The 20,823-nt window shown below is 38.6% G+C and overlaps 1 protein-coding gene across 1 annotated transcript; it reads left to right on the top strand.

The window, feature by feature from the left end:
* The first annotated feature begins 118 nt into the window (after positions 1-118).
* Positions 119-19,094, top strand: LOC145738441 (vacuolar protein sorting-associated protein 18 homolog). The gene is made up of 12 exons (XM_081993265.1): positions 119-309; positions 2,790-2,886; positions 3,321-3,498; positions 5,295-5,458; positions 5,530-5,608; positions 7,427-7,515; positions 8,078-8,285; positions 8,346-8,452; positions 11,690-11,942; positions 12,004-12,149; positions 15,083-15,735; positions 18,899-19,094. Exons 2-12 carry the CDS (start codon positions 2,824-2,826, stop codon positions 19,077-19,079), a joined length of 2,121 nt encoding a protein of 706 aa, XP_081849391.1. The 5' UTR covers positions 119-309; positions 2,790-2,823; the 3' UTR covers positions 19,080-19,094.
* Positions 19,095-20,823: the final 1,729 nt, after the last annotated feature.

Below are 20,823 nucleotides of genomic sequence, written 5' to 3' on the forward strand. Positions count from 1 at the left end.
ACAGTTGACTGATAAAATTCCTATTTTTCCGGTTAATTCACTTGTTAAGGTTAGCTGGGGGTTAGTGGGGGGTTAACTAGCCCTAAGAGGGTAAAAAGGGTGGCTGCAAGGGGGGCGAAGCCCCAAAAAACACAAAAACCCCAATTTTCTTGACAGTTCATCTGTCATCTGTCATTGCGCTGTCAAGCGTCAAATCCACCGCCCAAACCACAACAATAACTTATTTTTGGTGTTTATTTAGTGTTTTTGATCGGTTTTCGGGTGTTTTAGTGCGTAATCCAGTGTTTTACAGTGTTGGTGCTGTGGCAGGTAGGCAAAATCCAGTTTTTCCGCACTTTTTGCCCCCCAAAGTGTTCCACCCACTTTTCCAGTGTTTTAGGCCCCTTTCCCGGCTTGTTTACTCAAAATTTAGTGTTTTCCCTGCTAAATCAGGCTGGGAACACCCCAAAACACCGACTGGAACACTTTTCCAGCAGGGAAAAACACTTAAAGCCTCTCCAAGGCCCAAAAAGGTTTACATGTTTTTTCTTGCAAATGAGGCCTAAAACACCAGAATTTTAGCGTTTTTTTCACTGAATTAACCTTAAAACACCCTAAAATACACTATAGGACACTTTTCCACCCTTGAAAAGCACTAAAACAGCTCCTCGAGGGTGTAAAGTGGTTTTTAAGGTTAGTCGAGGAAGGGGGGCCTAAAAACGGTCACTTAACCTCAAATTTAGTCTTGTTTTCACTGAATTAGCTTTAAAACACCCTAAAATACACTGTGTGAGACATTTCCACCCTCGAAAAACACTTAAACAGCCTCTCCGAGGCCCAAAAAGGTTTACATGTTTTTTCATGCAAATGAGGCCTAAAACACCAGAATTTTAGTGTTTTTTTCACTGAATTAGCTTTAGAACATCCTAAAGTACACTGGGTGACACTTTTCCACCCTCAAAAAGCACTAAAACAGCTCCTCGAGGGTGTAAAGTGGTTTTTAGGGTTAGTCGAGGAAGGGGGGCTTAAAAACGGTCACATAACCTCAAATGTAGTCTAGTTTTCACTGAATTAACCCTAAAATACACTGTGTGACACTTTTCCAGGCTGAAAAACACTAAAAGAGGTATAAAACAACAGTAAAATGAGACCCCCAAGAGTATGACACCCATCGAGCTGCAAAATGAATTTTGTACCCATTTTGACAGCTCGTAACTCGGTTATTTTGACAGTTATCGAGTTGATTTTTTTGACAGGTTGTAGCTGGGAGTGTCCCCTACAAACTGTCAGATGACAAGTTTGTTGGAAAAATGTCAACTAACCGAGTTATTGTCGGTTGAAAGGTGACTTGACAAAAATTGACATTTGTCACTTTGACAGCCTGTAACTGGGTTATTATGACAGTTACGGGATGGTTCAAAACACCAGTTTAAAGCTCGTTTAATTCTCTTTCGATAACTTTCTATAGTAATTTTACGAGAAATGTCAAATAACCGAGTTATTGACAGTTGAAAGGTGACTTGACAAAATTGACTTTGGTGTCACTTTGACAGCTTGTAACGCGGTTATTTTGACAATTACAGGGTGGACAATTTAAAGAACTACAATTTGATCAAAACTAGACTGACGTAACTGTCAAAATGACAAAATTACGAGCTGTCAAAGTGAACCAAGTCGAGTGGCACCTAGTAAATGCAATGTTGTCTTTAATGTAAAATTTTGAAGTTATTTTGACAGTTGGCGAGTTGATTTTTTTGACAGATTGTAGCCCAGAGTGTTCTCTACAAACTGTCAACTGTCAAATTTGTGCGAGAAATGACAACTAACCGAGTTATGGCACGAAATTTGCCCGGATGCACTAGAACCTAACTATTTGTTCTACTGTCACTTTGACAGCCGATAACTCGGTTATTTTGACAGTTGGCGAGTTGATTTTTTTGACAGATTGTAGCCCAGAGTGCTGACAGCTGTCAAAAGTGTCAAAAATTGCCATTTTCACATTGAATTTGTCAATATTGTCCGAAAGTGTCATTTTGAGATTTTAAACTGTCAAAAGCAGTAATTTTGACGTTTAAATTGTCCAGAAGTGTCATTTTTTGTAGTGCAATTGTCACAAACTTGTCATTTTAGGATTTAAACTGTCAAAAATTGTCATTTTGACATTTAAACTATTAAAATCGTTTGAAACTTTCAAAACTGTCATTGTGAAGCTTGAAACTGTCAAATGTGTCAAAAACTGTCATTTTTAAGGTTGAAAGTGTCAAAAATATGTCATTTAAGATCGGAACTGTCAAAATTATTTAAAATATTGTTTTTGACGTAGCAACTGTCAAAAGTGTTTCAGCTGTCATTTTTCTGTTTACACTGTCAAAATTGTCTTAAAGTGTAATTTTTAGCTTGATGGATGACATTTTGACGGCTGTCAAACTGTCTGAAACTGTCAAAATTCACTTTTATCCGTCTCTCTTATATGACAGCTGTCATATAGAGAGAGACTGTCATTTTACTGTCAAATTTATGTAAATGTCATTTTTGACGTTGGAACTGTCAAAAATACGTTATTTTAAGATTTCTTCTGTCAAAACTTGCGCGAAAAGTGTCATTTTAAAGCTCCAACTGTCAAAAGTGTCTAAAGCTGTCATTTTTAGTTGCCCTACTGTCAAAATGTTATTTTTGATTTTTGCAACTGTCAAAAAATATGTCACTGTCAAATTGGTTTTGTCAAAAGTCATTTTGACGTTTAAACTGTCACCGGATAGTTTTGACAGAGGCAACTGTCAAAAATTTAAAAAGTCAATTTTTTTTGGCAGAAAAATCAAAAAGTGCGAGAGAGAGAGCAACAGAATGACGTCATTGTTCGATCAGCTGGAGCAAGTGACGTTTCACAGCAAAACCCGATCGGATTTGGTAAGTGTCTTAACTTTGACGCCCTCTAGCGGCCAAACGCCCAAACCAATCGGGTCGTGTGACCATATTTTTGGAAAGCTCACACTGTCAGCTAACTTTTCTATTCAATGACATTTTGACGTCAGCTGTCAAATAAGCGAGTTATTTGACGTGAAACGAGTTGGTGCACTGGAAATTTGAGGAAAGTGGGTAGTTGCAACTTTGACGCCCTCTAGCGGCCAAACGCCCAAACCAATCAAGTCGTGTAATCATATTTTTGGAAAGCTCACACTGTCAGCTAACTTTTCGTTTCAATGACATTTTGACGTCAGCTGTCAAATAAGCGAGTTATTTGACGTGAAACGAGTCGGTGCGCGGAATTTTTTTTCTCTTCTCTCGACAAAAATGACGTTTGACAGGTGATTTTTGACAGAATCGGTTCGAATTTTTTCCAGTCCGATTTTGACAGTGTGCCGGGGGAGAACGACGTGCCGATTTTCACCAAATCCAAGAAGGATTTCACTGCGCCGGACAAAATCAGCCACGTTGCCATATCGAACAAATTGATGATGATTGTCATGACCAATCACGTGCTACTCCGGATCAACTTGCGCACTCCAAACGAACGAAGCGGTAACGTTTTTGTTTTTCAGCTTCTGGTTGGTTGACATTTGACAGAAACGTCACTTTTTTGACAGAAATACTGTTAAAATTGCACGTTTATGTCAAAAAAACGGTCAAATGTCATTTCTGTCAAAAATTGACGTTTCTGCCAACAATTTTGACTTTTGACAGAAATGTCACTTTTTTGACAGAAATACTGTTAAAATTGCACGTTTATGTCAAAAAAACGGTCAAATGTCATTTCTGTCAAAAATTGACGTTTCTGTCAGAAATTTTGACTTTTGACAGAAATACTGTTAAAATTGCATGTTTATGTCAAAAAAACGGTCAAATGTCATTTCTGTCAAAAATTTTGACTTTTGTCAGAAATGTCACTTTTTTGACAGAAATACTGTAAAAATTGCATGTTTATGTCAAAAAACCGGTCAAATGTCATTTCTGTCAAAAATTTCGACATTTGACAGAAACGTCACTTTTTGACAGAAATACTGTTAAAATTGCTTGTTTATGTCAAAAATACGGTCAAAGGTCATTTCTGACAAAAATTTTGACTTTTGACAGAAACGTCACTTTTTTGGCAGAAATACTGTTAAAATTGCATTTTTATGTCGAAAACACGGTCAAATGTCATTTCTGTCAAAAATTTCGACATTTTACAGAAACGTCACTTTTTTGACAGAAATACTGTTAAAATTTTGACATTTGACAGAAACGTCACTTTTTTTGACAGAAATACTGTTAAAATTGTTTGTTTATGTCAAAAAAACTGTCAAATGTCATTTCTGTCAAAAATTGACGTTTCTGTCAAAATTTTTGACTTTTGGCAGAAATGTCACTTTTTTGACAGAAATACTGTTTAAATTGCATATTTATGTCAAAAAAAACGGTCAAATGTCGTTTCTGTAAAAAATTTCGACATTTGACAGAAACGTCACTTCTTTTTGACAGGAGTACTGTTAAAATTGCATGTTTATGTCAAAAAAAACGGTCAAATGTCATTTCTGTCAAAAATTTTGACTTTTGATAGAAATGTCACTTTTTTGACAGAAATACTGTTAAAATTGCTTGTTTATGTCAAAAAAACGGTCAAATGTTGTTTCTGTCAAAAATTTCGACATTTGACAGAAATGTCACTTTTTTGATAGAAATACTGTTAAAATTGCTTGTTTATGTCAAAAAAACGGTCAAATGTCATTTCTGTCAAAAATTTGGACATTTGACAGAAATTTCATTTTTTTGACAGAAATACTGTTAAAATTGCTTGTTTATGTCAAAAAAACGGTCAAATGTTGTTTCTGTCAAAAATTTCGACATTTGACAGAAATTTCATTTTTTTGACAGAAATACTGTTAAAATTGCTTGTTTATGTCAAAAAAACGGTCAAATGTCATTTCTGTCAAAAATTTTGACTTTTGTCAGAAACGTCACTTTTTGACAGAAATACTGTTAAAATTGCTTGTTAATGTCAAAAAAAACGGTCAAATGTCGTTTCTGTCAAAAATTTCTACATTTTGACAGAAACGTCACTTTTTTGACAGAAATACTGTTAAAATTGCTTGTTTATGTCAAAAAAAACGGTCAAATGTCATTTCTGTCATAAATTTCTACATTTGACAGAAATGTCACTTTTTTTGACAGAAATACTGTTAAAATTGACAGAAATACTGTCAGATCGACATTTTTTCGACATTTGACCGATTTTTGACAGCAACGTAAATTTTGACATAACCACCATTTTAATGCGACAATTTGACTGATTTATGACACCAAATGTCATTTGAATGACAGAAATTACATTTTGACAGAAATTGCGCTGTCAAAATTCACCCAAAACCGGCTGTCAAACGTGTTTTTGGACCCGTCCGGCAATCACGTGTTACTCACCTTCCTGCCCCGCAATCGGACAATGGACGCGCCCGAACTGATGTATCTGTCACGGAAATCGGACAAGGTCAAGCCCTGTCACAAGGTAAATGTCAAATTCGGTTGTCAACTGTCAAAATTTATTTTTTTTTTGTTTTTTTTGACGTTTTGTTGCAGTTGAGAGGAAACGAATTTACCGCGGTCGCTTGGAATCGTTTGAACGATTCCGACGTCAACACCGGTCCCATTTTGCTCGGTGAGTGATTTTGACACTTGACATCAATTTGTCCAACTTTTTTGTTTTTTGAGCTAGAGCGCCCATCTTACCGTCATTTTATGTTAAAATTTCCCGGAAAACACTCTGGTGAGGTCGGTTTTGTGATATCTCAAAAACTAACCGAGTTAGAGCAGAAATTTCACTTTTTTATGTTTAATTCGCAAGCAACTCGGCCGAGTTTGGAGATATGGGAAATCTGACTGCGGATTTGAAATCGGCGACCCCAAATTAGTCGAAAACGAGTGGTCACTTCGGGGGTCCAAGTTGGAAAACAAAAAAGTTGCGAGCGGAAAGTGTCTTTCCCACTCTAAAAACCAACTTTTTTGCTTTTTGAGCTAGAGCGCCCATCTTACCGTCATTTTATGTTAAAATTTCCTGGAAAACACTCTGGTGAAGTCGGTTTTGTGATATCTCAAAAACTAACCGAGTTAGAGCAGAAATTTCACTTTTTTATGTTTAATTCGCAAGCAACTCGGCTGGGTGAGGAGATGTGGGAAATCTGACTACGGATTCGGAATCAGCGACCCCAAATCAGTCGAAAACGAGTGGTCACTTCGGGGGTCCAAGTTGGAAAACAAAAAAGTTGCGAGCGGAAAGTGTCTTTCCCACTCTAAAAACCAACTTTTTTGCTTTTTGAGCTAGAGCGCCCATCTTACCGTTATTTTATGTTAAAATTTCCTGGAAAACACTCTGGTGAAGTCGGTTTTGTGATATCTCAAAAACTAACCGAGTTAGAGCAGAAATTTAACTTTTTTATGTTTAATTCGCTAGCAACTCGGCCGAGTTTGGAGATATGGGAAATCTGACTGCGGATTTGAAATCGGCGACCCCAGATTAGTCGAAAACGAGTGGTCACTTCGGGGGTCCAAGTTGGAAAACAAAAAAGTTGTGTGCGGAAAGTGCTTTGCGCACACTAAAAACCAACTTTTTTGCTTTTCGAGCTAGAGCGCCCATCTTACCGTCATTTTATGTTAAAATTTCCCGGAAAACACTCTGGTGAAGTCGGTTTTGTGATATCTCCAAAACTAACCGAGTTAGAGCGAAAATGTCACATTTTTACCACTAATTTGCGAGTAAGTCATCCAGGTTACTAGATACATAAATTCTGACTGCGGATTTGAAATCAGCGACCCCAAATTAGTCCAAAACGAGTGGTCACTTCAGGGGTCCAAGTTGAAAAACAAAAAAGTTGCGCGTGAAAGTGTTTTGTCCGCACTAAAAACCAACTTGTTTGCTTTTCAAGCTAGAGCGTTCATCTTACCGTTCATTTAAAATTTCCCGGAAAACACTCTGGTGAAGTCGGTTTTGTGATATCTTAAAAACTAACCGAGTTAGAGCAGAAATTTCACTTTTTTATGTTTAATTCGCAAGCAACTCGGCCAGGTTAGGAGATATGGGAAATCTGACTGCGGATTCGGAATCGGCGACCCCAAATTAGTCGAAAACGAGTGGTCACTTGGGGGGTCTAAATTAAAAAACAAAAAAGTTGTGAGCGGAAAGTGTTTTGCTCACACTAAAAACCAACTTTTTTGCTTTTTAAGCTAGAGCGCCCATCTTACCGTCATTTTATGTTAAAATTTCCCGGAAAACACTCTGGTGAAGTCGGTTTTGTGATATCTCAAAAACTAACCGAGTTACACCGGAAAAACCCTTTGATTTCCCTAGAAGCTCACATTTTTTTGATTTTTAACTTAAAAATTCGACTATCAAGTCAATTTACACAATAACTTACTTTTTTTTTTTTGATAAAAATAATGATTTTAGTTGATTTTTTTTTAATTTTTGTCAAATTGACAGGTACGTCAAAAGGGCTGATTTTCGAAACGGAAATCCAGTTTGAGGATGACAAATTTTTCAGTCACACTCTGGAACAGTATTGGAAACAGGTGAGATACATTTTTGTCATAAAAAAAAAATATTAAAAAAAAAACAGAAAAAACAAAAAAAATATTAAAAAATTAACAAAAAATAAAAAATTAGAAATTTGCAATAAAAAATAGAAAAAAAAAAGAATAAACAATTAAAAAAAAAACAAAAAATAAAAAAACAAAAGAAGACTGAGAAGAAATTGAAAAAAATAAAATAAAAAACAGAAAAAAAAATCGTAAAAGTTGTAGATAAACAAGAAAAAGTTGATAAACAAATTAAAAAACAATTCAAATCAAAAATGGCAGTCAGTGGCGGCCATTTTGAATTTTTTTCAAAAACCGACTTTGTACTCGTTTTCGACTAATTTTGGGATGAGCAATTCAGTGGTGACGTTTATTTTGACGTCACTCTCTTCCAAACTCAAAAAATCAAATTTCTCAAACTGGATGACAGATACGATCAAACTGACTTCGGAAATGGATTCCCCGTCACCGAATTAGTCGAAAACGAGTACCATCAAGCCTGGATTATTTCAAGCCAAAATGGCGGAAATTGTGACAGTTTGACGTGTTTTGACAGGTATTCGACATTGGCAAGAACACCAGCACGCCGGTGTGCGCGCTCGACTATTTCCATCACGTGACCGCTGCCCGTTACGTCATCATGGCGGCCACGCCCACTCGTCTCTACTACTTTAGCGGTCACGTGACCCATCCCGAGGACAAACCTGCGCTCCAACACGTGTTTCATCGTTACTTGCACGTGCCCGAAACCGACACTTATTTAGGTCGGTTTTTTTTTGACAGATTTTTTTTGACAGATTTTGACGTTTCACGTATTTTGACAGCCATCGACAGTCAACTCAACTGCTCGAAATTGCAATTCTGGTGCGACGACTCGGTCACGCCCAATCAGTTTGCGTGGATCACGGAAAAGGGCGTGTACTACGGTCAGGTGAGTGGTAAAACAATTATCTCGAACCGGGTGACAGTTACCGTCAAACTGACTACGGAAATGGATTCCCTGACCCCGAATTAGTCGAAAACGAGTGGTCACTTCGTATGTCTAAGTTGACCAATAACAAAGTTGTTTTCAGTTCAAGATGGCGCTGTTAGCGCTTCAACGCTCTGTAACTCGGTTATTTGTCCAGATAGCCCCCCCGAGTTTGTACTCGTTTTCGACTAACTTGGGGACGCTCTATTCGTTCCCGCTGTCAAATTTGCGATATTTGGTCAACTAACCGAGTTGGACCCAAAATTCAGGTTTTTAACGGTTAATTTGTGAGTTACTCGAGCTGGGTGAGAGGTACGTCAATTCTGACTTCGGAAATGGATTCCCCGTCCCCGAATTAGTCGAAAACGAGTGGTCACTTCGTATGTCTAAGTTGACCAATAACAAAGTTGTTTTCAGTTCAAGATGGCGCTGTTAGCGCTTCAACGCTCTGTAACTCGGTTATTTGTCCAGATAGCCCCCCCGAGTTTGTACTCGTTTTCGACTAACTTGGGGACGCTCTATTCGTTCCAGCTGTCAAATTTGCGATATTTTGTCAACTAACCGAGTTAGACCCAAAATTCAGGGTTTTAACGGTTAAAATGTCAGTTACTCGAGCTGGGTGATAGATACGTCAATTCTGACAGCGGAATTGAAATCGGCGACCCCAAATTAGTCGAAAACGAGTGGTCACTCGGGGGGTCTAAGTGAAAAAATAACAAAGTTATTTTTAAACGTCTAGGCCGCTGTTTTTTTATTTTCTGAGCTTCTGAGTCGAATCTGTACAATTCTGATCTTGCGAAACTTTTTTTGGACTCTCTGAGCTTGGAAAGTATTTTGAGACGTCCGACACAGAATTTTTAACGGTATGAGCTTCTGAGTCATTTTTTTTACAATTCTGAGCTCTCAAAACAATTTCTGAGCTTCTGAGACAAAATTTTACAATTTTGGGCTCTGCAAACGTTTTATGCGCTTTGTAAGGTATTTTAAAACACGTGAGTCACTATTTTGAAATTTCTGAGTTTCTGAGCTAATATTTTTGAATTTCTGAGCCTCACAGACAAATTTTTTACAATTTTGAGCTTTTCAAACCTTCTATGGACACTCTCAGTTTGAAAGGGATTTTGAAACGTCTGAATCATTATTTTCTAATTTTTGAGTCATTTTTTACAATTCTGAGCTCTCAAAACAATTTCTGAGCTTCTGAGAAAATTTTTTTACAATTTTAGGCTTTTCAGACCTTTTACGGACACTCTAAATTTGAAAGAAATTTTTAGTCAATATTTTTACTTTCTGAGCTTCTGATTCGACTTTTTACAGTTCTGAGCTCTTAAAGGAATTTCTGAGGCACAATTTTACAATTTTGGACTGAAAAAACGTTTTCTGATTTTTCCACGCTTAAAAGGTATTTTAAGACGTCCGAGTTACTATTTTTAAATTTCTGAGCTTCTGAGACAAATTGTTAAATTTTGGATTGTCAAAGTGTTTCGTAGATTTTCTGAGCTTAAAAGTTATTTTAAGTCGTTTGGGTCGCTTTTTTTATTTCTGAGCAAAGATCTTTTAATATTTGAGCTTCTGAGGCGTCTGAGTCGCAATTTTTTATTTCTGAGCTTCCGAGTGGACTTTTTACAAGTTTTTTTTTACTTTCAAGCTCAGAAGGTTTGGAGAACCCAAAATTTTCACAAATTGTCTCAGAAGTTCAGACTTAAAACATAATGACTCAGAAATTTTCAAATAGTGACTTAGAAAGGCCACAAAACGTTTTGAGAGCACAAAATTGTGAAATTTTGCCTCAGAAATTGTTTTGACAGCTCAGAACTGTAAAAAGTCGTCTCAGATGATCAGAAAGTTTAAAATATTGACTCGGACGTTTAAAAATGGCTTTCAAGCTCAAATTATCCACAAAACGTTTTGAAAGCTCAGAATTGTAAAAAATGACTCAGAAATTGAAAAATAGTGACTCAGAAGTCTTAGAATAACTTTCAACCTCACAAGGTCTCAAAAAAGGTTTTGAAAGCTAAGAATTGTAAAAAGTCCACTCAGAAGCTCAGAAAATTAAAAAACAGCGGCTCAGACGTTTTAAAATAACTTTGTTATTGGTCAACTTAGACATACGAAGTGACCACTCGTTTTCGACTAATTTGGGGTCGCCGATTTCAATTCCGCTGTCAGAATTCACGTAAATATCACCCAGCTCGAGTAACTCACAATCTAACCGTTAAAACCCTGAATTTTGGGTCTAACTCGCTTAGTTGACCAAATATCGCAAATTTGACAGCTGGAACGAATAGAGCGTCCCCAAGTTAGTCGAAAACGAGTACAAACTCGGGGGGGTTATTTGAACAAATAACCAAGTTACAGAGCGCTGAAGCGCTTTCAGCGCCATCTTGAACTAGAAAAAACTTTGTTATTGGTCAACTTAGACATACGAAGTGACCACTCGTTTTCGACTAATTTGGGGTCGCCGATTTCAATTCCGCTGTCAGAATTTAGGTAAATATCACCCAGCTCGAGTAACTCACAAATTAACCGTTAAAAACCTGAATTTTGGGTCTAACTCGCTTAGTTGACCAAATATCGCAAATTTGACAGCTGGAACGAATAGAGCGTCCCCAAGTTAGTCGAAAACGAGTACAAACTCGGGTGGGTTATCTGGACAAATAACCGAGTTACAGAGCGTTGAAGCGTTAACAGCGCCATCTTGAACTGAAAACAACTTTGTTATTGGTCAACTCAGACATACGAAGTGACCACTCGTTTTCGACTAATTTGGGGTCGCCGATTTCAATTCCGCTGTCAGAATTTAGGTAAATATCACCCAGCTCGAGTAACTCACAAATTAACCGTTAAAAACCTGAATTTTGGGTCCAACTCGCTTAGTTGACCAAATATCGGAAATTTGACAGCTGGAACGAATAGAGCGTCCCCAAGTTAGTCGAAAACGAGTACAAACTCGGGGGGGTTATCTGAACAAATAACCGAGTTACAGAGCGTTGAAGCGCTAACAGCGCCATCTTGAACTAGAAACAACTTTGTTATTGGTCAACTTAGACATACGAAGTGACCACTCGTTTTCGACTAATTCGGGGACGGGGAATCCATTTCCGAAGTCAGTTTGACAGTAACTGTCACCCAGTTCGAGATAATTGCCCGAGATGATTATTATCTTAAAAATATCTGAAAAACGGTTTTATGGCGCAGATCGACGCGTCCGCCGACGACAAAATGGCGTCTTTGAAGGATAAAATCGCGTTTGTCGACTATCCGACGTCGATCGACGAGGATCCGTCGAAACGTCATCCGATCGCGGCGGCCATGACCGAATTCCACCTGCTCTTAGGCTACGCGGACGGCATCAGAGGCGTCTGTCTTCTGAGCGGTCACGTGGTCTACGAGGACGTTTACAACGAGGCGTTTGGCCGATTGGTGAGCGTCGTGCGCGACCTCAGAACCGGTAATTTTCTGATCTTGCGCGCTTCCAGGGCGCATCCGCCATTTTGTTTTTTTTTTTCCAGGCGACATTTGGGCGGTGTCCGAAAACGCCATGTTTCGATTCAGGGTGCGTCGCGAGGCTAGAGACATCTGGCGCATCTACTGCGCCAACAACCAGTTCGAGTTGGCGAAAAAGTACTCGAAAGACGACGACGCCTGCTACAATCAGGTGAGAAAATTCAAAATGGCGCCCAAACGCTTCGAGTTAGAGGGGTCAAGTTTGTACTCGTTTTCGACTAATTTGGGGTCAAGGAATCCATTTCCGCTGTCAATTTGACAGTAGCTGTCACTCAGTTCGAGATATTTACTTTTTTTCGGTTTGTGTGACAGGTACGTAAAAACCAACATCACCACTGAATTCCTCGTCCCCGAATTAGTCGAAAACGAGTCCAATCTCGATTTTTTCGGAAAAGTCAAAATGGCGTCCCTGGACGCCATTTGCAATTTCCGCCATTTTGGTTTTAGATAAATAGGGCTTGTTTGTACTCGTTTTCGACTAATTTGGGGTCAAGGAATCCATTTCCGCTGTCAGTTTGACAGTAGCTGTCACCCAGTTCGAGATAATTACTTTTTTTCGGTTTGTGTGACAGATACGCTAAAAGTAACATCACCACTGAATTCCTCGTCCCCGAATTAGTCGAAAACGAGTCCAATCTCGATTTTTTTTGAAAAGTCAAAATGGCGTCCCTGGACGCCATTTGCAATTTCCGCCATTTTGGTTTTAGATAAATAGGGCTTGTTTGTACTCGTTTTCGACTAATTTGAGGTCAAGGAATCCATTTCCGCTGTCAGTTTGACAGTAACTGTCACCCAGTTCGAGATAATTACTTTTTTTCCGTTTGTGTAATAGATACGCAAAAAGTAACATCACCACTGAATTCCTCGTCCCCGAATTAGTCGAAAACGAGTCCAATCTCGATTTTTTTTGAAAAGTCAAAATGGCGTCCTTGGACGCCATTTGCAATTTCCGCCATTTTGGTTTTAGATACATAGGGCTTGTTTGTACTCGTTTTCGACTAATTTGGGGTCAAGGAATCCATTTCCGCTGTCAGTTTGACAGTAACTGTCACTCAGTTCGTGAAACTGTCTTCTGAGGCGGTAAAATGTCTGCACAAGGTTTTTCTTGCTCAGAAACGCTAAGAAGCTTGTCAGTGTCTCCAAAACGTGGCTAGAAATTTTATCAGTAGCTCAGAAGAATCTGTGGCTCTCAAACGGTCTTCTGAGCATTAAGAGCGTTTTTTGATCCTCTAAAATGTTACTAGAAATATTTTCCAGCAGCTCAGAATCATCAGCGGCTCTCAAACTGTCTTCTGAGCATTAAAAGTGTTTTCTGATCCTTTAAAACGTCACCAGAAATGGTTTTAGTGGCTCAGAAGAACCAGTAGCTGAAACTGTCTTCTGAGTCTGTAACAGGTCTGCAGGATTTTTTGCTTGCTCAGAAACCCTAAAAAGTCTGCCAAAATCTCTAAAACTGTCTTCTGAGCATCGAAAATGTTAGAGTTTTTTTTTCTTGCTCAGAAACATCACAAAATGTTACCAGAAGTTTTAAAACTGTTTTTAACAGCTCAGACTCGCTCACTGGGCATCAGAAGTTTTCAAACGGTCTTATGAGCTTTTCCGGAGTTGTCAGAGCTTCTCAAACGGGTTTATGGTCGCTCAGAGACACTGAAATGTTACCAGTGCCTCTCAAACTGTCTTTTGAGCATTTAAAGTGCCTTCTGATCGTCTAAAACGAAGCTCAGAAGCACCAATGGCTCTCAAACTGTATTCTGAGCCTCAAATTTGTTACGAAAGGTTCTCAAACTGTTTTTGCGCTGCTCAGATTCTGAAACTGTTTTTATGGCTCAGAAACACATTTTTGTGTTTCTGAGCGTATCAAATGGCTTTCTGAGCTGCAAAAGACGTTACAGTGGCTCTCAAACTGTTTTTTTCAGTCTTTGAGTTGTCTGAATTGACATTCGAAGCATTTTTTATGTCCAGAACGTGTCAGATGACGTCAGCAAGTACCGTACGAGGCACATTTACACCAAAAGTTTCAGTTTTCAGCCGGAAAACACAACTTTTTTGTTTGTCACGCTAGAATTGACGTCTCAATGTCATTTTATGTTAAAATTTCCCGGAAAACACGCTGGTGAAGTCGGTTTTGTGATATCTCCTAAACTAACCGAGTAAGAGCAGAAATTTCACTTTTTTATGTTTAACTCGCAAGGAACTCGGCTAGGTTAAGAGATATGGGAAATTTGACTGCGGATTTGGAATCAGCGACCCCAAATTAGTCGAAAACGAGTGGTCACTTGGGGGGTCTAAATTAAAAACCAAAAAAGTTGTGAGCGGAAAGTGATTTGCGCGCACTAAAAACCAACTTTGTTGCTTTTTGAGCTAGAGCGTTCATCTTACCGTCATTTTATGTTAAAATTTCCTGGAAAACACTCTGGTGAGGTCGGTTTTGTGATATATCAAAAACTAACCGAGTTAGAGGCAAATTTCACATTTTAACCACTCATTTGCGAGTAACTCGGTCAGGTTAGGAGATACATAAATTCTGACTGCGGATTTGAAATCAGCGACCCCAAATTAGTCGAAAACGAGTGGTCACTTGGGGGGTCTAAATTAAAAAACAAAAAAGTTGTGAGCGGAAGTGGTTTGCGCGCACTAAAAATCAACTTTGTTGCTTTTTGAGCTAGAGCGCCCATCTTACCGTCAATTTATGTTAAAATTTCCTGGAAAACACTCTGGTGAAGTCGGTTTTGTGATATCTCCAAAACTAACCGAGTTAGAGCAGAAATTTCACTTTTTTATGTTTAATTTGCAAGAAACTCGGCCGGGTTAGGAGATATGAGAAATCTGACTGCGGATTTGAAATCGGCGACCCCAAATTAGTCGAAATCGAGTGGTCACTTGGGGGGTCTAAATTAAAAAACAAAAAAGTTGTGAGCGGAAAGTGTCTTGCGCGCACTAAAAACCAACTTTCTTGCTTTTTGAGCTAGAGCGCCCATCTTACCGTCATTTTATGTTAAAATTTCCTGGAAAACACTCTGGTGAAGTCAGTTTTGTGATATCTCAAAAACTAACCGAGTTAGAGCTAGAAAACGAAAATTTCAGGTTCTCATCAAGGAAGCGGACGTGCTGTTCGAGCGTAAGCAGTACGCTTTAAGCGCTCAGCGCTACGCAGAGACTCGCACCTCGTTCGAAGCAGTTTGCTTGAAATTCCTGGACAAAAGTCAGCGGGACGCTTTACTCGTGTTCCTGCGCAGCAAACTCGACACTTTGGAGGGGAAAAACAAGGCGCAAATCACGATGATCGTGATTTGGACGGTCGAACTCTACCTGACCAAATTAGATCGCATGCGTCGCGACGGTTTGGAAAAATCCGCTTCGTACGCCGCCATTTTGAAGGAATTCGACGCGTTCGTGGCGCTGCGCGCCTGCGCCGAATCCATCCGCACCAACAAAACGACCGTGTACGAGTTGATGCAAAGTCACGGCGACGCCGCCAACTTGACGAAACTCTACATCGTGCACAAGGATTTCGAACGGTTGATACGTCATCAGATTTTTAAAAATGACTTTTTCGCCGCCTTGGACGTGCTCAAGAGTCAAAACAACGCGGAACTGTACTACCAGTTTGCGCCGGTCCTGATGCAGGAAGTGACCAAATTGACGGTGAAAACGCTGATCGAGCAGGGAAGGCGGTTGAGCGCGACGCGGCTTTTGCCCGCGCTGGTCGCGTGCGCCGACGCGTTCGAGGTGATTAGGTGAGTTTTCCGCCATTTTGGGTTGAGTTAGGTGGGGCTTCATGGTACTCGTTTTCGACTAATTCGGGGACGGGGAATACGGTGGTGAAGTCGGTTTTGCCGTATCTCTGTTCCAGTTCGAGAAAACCCATTTTTGAGGGGTTTGCGTTTCGATTGGAGCAAAACGGTTGCCACCGCTCGATTCCCCGTCCTCGATTTAGTCGGAAACCAGTCTAAACTCGATTTTTTTGGAAAAGTCAAAATGGCGGCTCAGACGCCATTTTGCAATTTCCGCCATTTTGGTTTGAGATAGAGGGGCCGTGTTTGTACTCGTTTTCGACTAACTTGGGGTCAAGGAATCCATTTCCGAAGTCAGTTTGACAGTAGCTGTCACCCAGTTTGAGAAACTTACCATAAATCGAGTGGGTGAGGAGTTAGAGGAAAATTAACCCCACCACTCGATTCCCCATCCTCGATTTAGTCGAAAACGAGTACAAACTCGATTTTTTTGGAAAAGTCAAAATGGCGGCTGTAAACGCCATTTTGCAAATTTCGCCATTTTGGTTTAAGATAGAGGGGCCGTGTTTGTACTCGTTTTCGACTAATTTGGGGTCAAGGAATCCATTTCCGAAGTCAGTTTGACAGTAGCTGTCACTCAGTTCGAGAAACTTACCATAAATCAACTGGGTGAGGAGTTAGAGGAAAAATAACCCCACCACTCGATTCCCCATCCTCGATTTAGTCGAAAACGAGTATAAACTCGATTTTTTTGAAAAAAAATCAAAATGGCGGCTCAGACGCCATTTTGCAAATTTCGCCATTTTGGTTTAAGATAGAGGGGCCGTGTTTGTACTCGTTTTCGACTAATTTGGGGTCAAGGAATCCATTTCCGAAGTCAGTTTGACAGTAGCTGTCACCCAGTTCGAGAAACTTACCATAAATCAACTGGGTGAGGAGTTAGAGGAAAATTAACCCCACCACTCGATTCCCCATCCTCGATTTAGTCGAAAACGAGTACAAACTCGATTTTTTTGAAAAAAAATCAAAATGGCGGCTCAGACGCCATCTTGCAAATTTCGCCATTTTGGTTTAAGATAGAGGGGCCGTGTTTGTACTCGTTTTCGACTAATTTGGGGTCAAGGAATCCATTTCTGAAGTCAGTTTGACAGTAGCTGTCACCCAGTTCGAGAAACTTACCATAAATCAACTGGGTGAGGAGGTAGAGGAAAATTAACCCCACCATCGTATTCCCCGTCCTCGATTTAGTCGAAAACGAGTCTAAACTCGATTTTTTTGAAAAAAATCAAAATGGCTGCCGTAAACGCCATTTTGCATTTTCCGCCATTTTGCTTTAAGATAGATGGGTCGTGTTTGTACTCGTTTTCGACTAATTCAGGGACGGGGAATTCATTCCCGCTGTCAGATTTGACGTGTCTGTCACTCAGTTCGAGAAACTTGATTTTGTAAGCTAATTTGTCTTTTTCTGAGCACCGCAGACGTTGTAACTTAATTTCTGAGCCTCAAAAACACTATTTTCAATCGCACAAGACGCTTTTTCCCAAATTGTTGAAACTAAAATTCGTTATTGGCCGTCTGAGTCATCCATTTCTGAGCTTCTGAGACTAGTCTAATATTTCTGAGATTTGATTTTTTTTTTTTAAAAAAGGCTGAACATGAAGAGCAATTTTAAACATTTCTATGATTATTTTCTAATTTCTGAGCTTCTGAGACTTATTTTATTATTTCTGAGCCTTCAAAACTTTTTTGATACTTTCTGATTCTGAAAGTCATTTTCAGACATCTGATTCATCAATTTCTGAGTTTCTGAGACCAATTTTATATTTTTCCAATTTCTGAGCTTCTGAGACTTAGTCTAATATTTATGAGATTTGTATTTTTTTTTCTGAGAATGTCTGAACCTGAAGACCAATTTTAAACATTTCTATGATTATTTTCTAATTTCTGAGCTTCTGAGACTTATTTTATTATTTCTGAGCGTTCAAAATTTTTTTGATACTTTCTGATTCTGAAAGTCATTTTCAAACGTCTGTTTCATCAATTTCTTATTTCTGAGTTTCTGAGACCAATTTGAAACTTTTTTTTTTCGTCATTTTTCAATTTCTGAGCTTCTGAGACTTATTGTAGGATTTCTGAGCCGTCAAGACTTTTTCGATACTTTCTGGTTCTAAAGGTCCTTTTCAAACATCTGATTCGTTAATTTTTGATTTCTGAGCTTCTGAGTACAATTTTAAAATTTCTGATACTGGTCGTGGTGTGGCGTTGTCTTCTGAGCACTCTTCTGAGACAAATTAAGCTTGTGAAGCATTTTTTGCTGTTTTCTGAGCTATTTTCGTAAAAATCTACGTCACTATTGAATTTTTGTAGGAAAAAAATATTAAACGGCGTTTTCTGAGCCTTCTGAGACACTGAAAAATTTCTAATAGTGACCTGGATCATTTTTGTCATGCGCTGATATTTTTTTTGTCTTCTGAGCCATTTTTCCAGATAACAATATTTGCCGATATTTTTAGTTTTCTGTCTCTTTCCGTTTTTGTCTTCTGAGTCATTTTTTCTGATGACAATATTTTTTGATTTTGTAACCTCTATTTCTGCTTTCTGAGTCATTGTTTACCTTTCTTTTAATTATTCAATTTTCTGAGTCTTGTTTTGTGATTTCTGAGCTATTTCTTCTCAGGCAAACTTTTGAGCTTTTTTTAATGTTTTTAGTCTTCTGAGTCTATATATTTTTTGTCTTCTGAGCTCTTTTTGATGTTTTCGCCTTCTGAGCCGTTTTGCGGATATTTTCAGACTTTGGGGTTTCTATTTGTGCCTTCTGAGTCATTTTTTCATTCTTTTAATTATTTGGCTTTCTGAGTCTTGTTTTGTGTTTTCTGAGTCATTTTCCAGACCTTCTGAGTCGCTTAGGCAAAAACTACTTTCACCATTAAATTCCTCGTCCTCGAATTAGTCGGAAACGAGTACAAACTCGATTTTTTTGAAAAAAATTCAAAATGGCGCTCGCGGGCGCCATTTGCAATTTCCGCCATTTTGGCTTGAGCTAGCCCAGGCTTGTGGGTACTCGTTTTCGACTAATTCGGGGTCAAGGAATCCATTTTTAACGTCAAATTGACAGTAGCTGTCACGCAGTTCGAGAAACTTGTTTCAACTGTCATTTTTTTGACAGGTACCTGGAATTTTGCGTCGGCAAACTGAAGAACACGGACCGCGCCATTCACAATCTGTTGCTGTCGTTGTACGCGAAATGCGATCCCGCCAAACTGATGGACTATTTGAACGCGCAAGGTCCGGACCTCAGTTTGGTAAGTTTGCTTTTACCACTTTGGCACTTTTGGCTTGAAACGTGAAAATTTTGCAATTTTAACCTCAAAAATGGATTCCCCGACCCCGAATTAGTCGAAAACGAGTACCATCAAGCCTGGTCTATCTCAAGCCAAAATGGCGAAAATTGCAAATGGCGCCCGCGAGCGCCATTTTGAATTTTTCCGAAAAAATCGAGTTTGTACTCGTTTTCGACTAAATCGAGGACGGGGAATCCGATGGTGGGGTTAATTTTCCTCTAACTCCTCACCCAGTTGATTTATGGCAAGTTTCTCGAACTGGATGACAGCTACTGTCAAACTGACGTCAAAATTGGATTCCCTGACCCCAAATTAGTCGAAAACGAGTACAAACACGGCCCCTCTATCTTAAACCAAAATGGCGAAATTTGCAAAATGGCGTCTAAGCCGCCATTTTGACTTTTCCAAAAAAATCGAGTTTGTACTCGTTTTCGACTAAATCGAGGATGGGGAATCGAGTGGTGGGGTTAATTTTCTTCTAACTCCTCACCCAGTTGATTTATGGTAAGTTTCTCGAACTGGGTGACAGCTACTGTCAAACTGACTGCAAAAATGGATTCCTTGACCCCGAATCAGTCGAAAACGAGTACAAACACGACCCTCTTATCTTAAGCCAAAATGGCGTACAACGACTCAGAAGAATGGAAACGGAATGGAAATGTCTCGAAAAACGTAAAAATGCTTCAGAATTAAATAAAAATTGTGAAAATGACTCAGAAGACAGAAATAACTTAAAGAAGTTCTGGAAACTAAAAGAGACTGTCTTTTAGTAAAGAAAATTAAAAAATGAACTGGAAAATAGCTCAGGAGATCAGAAAGGGACTCAGAAGACAGGAATTACTGAAAAAAGTTTTAAAATGTGAAAAAAGACTGTCAATTACTAAAATGACTCAGAAGATTTAAAAATGGCGGGAAAATAACTCAGAAGACTAAAAAAAAGTCTCAGAAGCTCAGAAATTTTAAAATTTGCTCAGAAATCTACAGTTAACGACTCAGACGTTTAAAAATAACTGTTTTCAAAAATTCTGAAAAGAATGTCTCAGAAGCTCAGAAATTTTAAAACTTGCTCAGAAATTTACATGTGATGACTCAGACGATTAAAAATGACCAATTTCAAAAATTCTGAAAAGAATGTCTTAGAAGTTCAGAAATTTTAAAATTTGCTCAGAAATCTACAGTTAACGACTCAGACGTTTAAAAATGACCAATTTCAAAAATTCTGAAAAAAATGTCTCAGAAGCTCAGAAATTTTAAAATTTGCTCAGAAATTTACAGTTGATGACTCAGACGTTTAAAAATAACCATATTCAAAAATTCTGAAAAGAATGTCTCAGAAGCTCAGAAATTTTAAAATTTGCTCAGAAATTTTCAGTTGATGACTCAGACGTTTAAAAATGACCAATTTCAAAAATTCTGAAAAGAATGTCTCAGAAGCTCAGAAATTTTAAAATTTGCTCAGAAATTTACATGTGATGACTCAGACGTTTAAAAATAACCAATTTAAAAAATTCTGAAAAGAATGTCTCAGAAGCTCAGAAATTTTAAAATTTGCTCAGAAATATTCAGTTGATGACTCAGACGTTTAAAAATGACCAATTTCAAAAATTCTGAAAAGAATGTCTCAGAAGCTCAGAAATTTTAAAATTTGCTCAGAAATCTACAGTTAACGACTCAGACGTTTAAAAATAACCATTTTCAAAAATTCTGAAAAGAATGTCTCAGAAGCTCAGAAATTTTAAAATTTGCTCAG

This window comes from Ips typographus, linkage group LG15 (assembly GCF_016097725.1).
Source record: "Ips typographus isolate SLU linkage group LG15, UJ_Ityp_2.0, whole genome shotgun sequence".
Taxonomy (NCBI): domain Eukaryota; kingdom Metazoa; phylum Arthropoda; class Insecta; order Coleoptera; family Curculionidae; genus Ips; species Ips typographus.

Bases quoted from the DNA above. Each gene is read 5' to 3' on its own strand.
- LOC145738441 (XM_081993265.1), top strand. From the start codon at position 2,824: ATGACGTCATTGTTCGATCAGCTGGAGCAAGTGACGTTTCACAGCAAA. The intron at 3,499-5,294 runs GTAACGTTTTTG...ACATTTTGACAG, and splicing joins CACTCCAAACGAACGAAGCG to AAATTGCGCTGTCAAAATTC. The intron at 8,453-11,689 runs GTGAGTGGTAAA...TTTATGGCGCAG, and splicing joins AGGGCGTGTACTACGGTCAG to ATCGACGCGTCCGCCGACGA.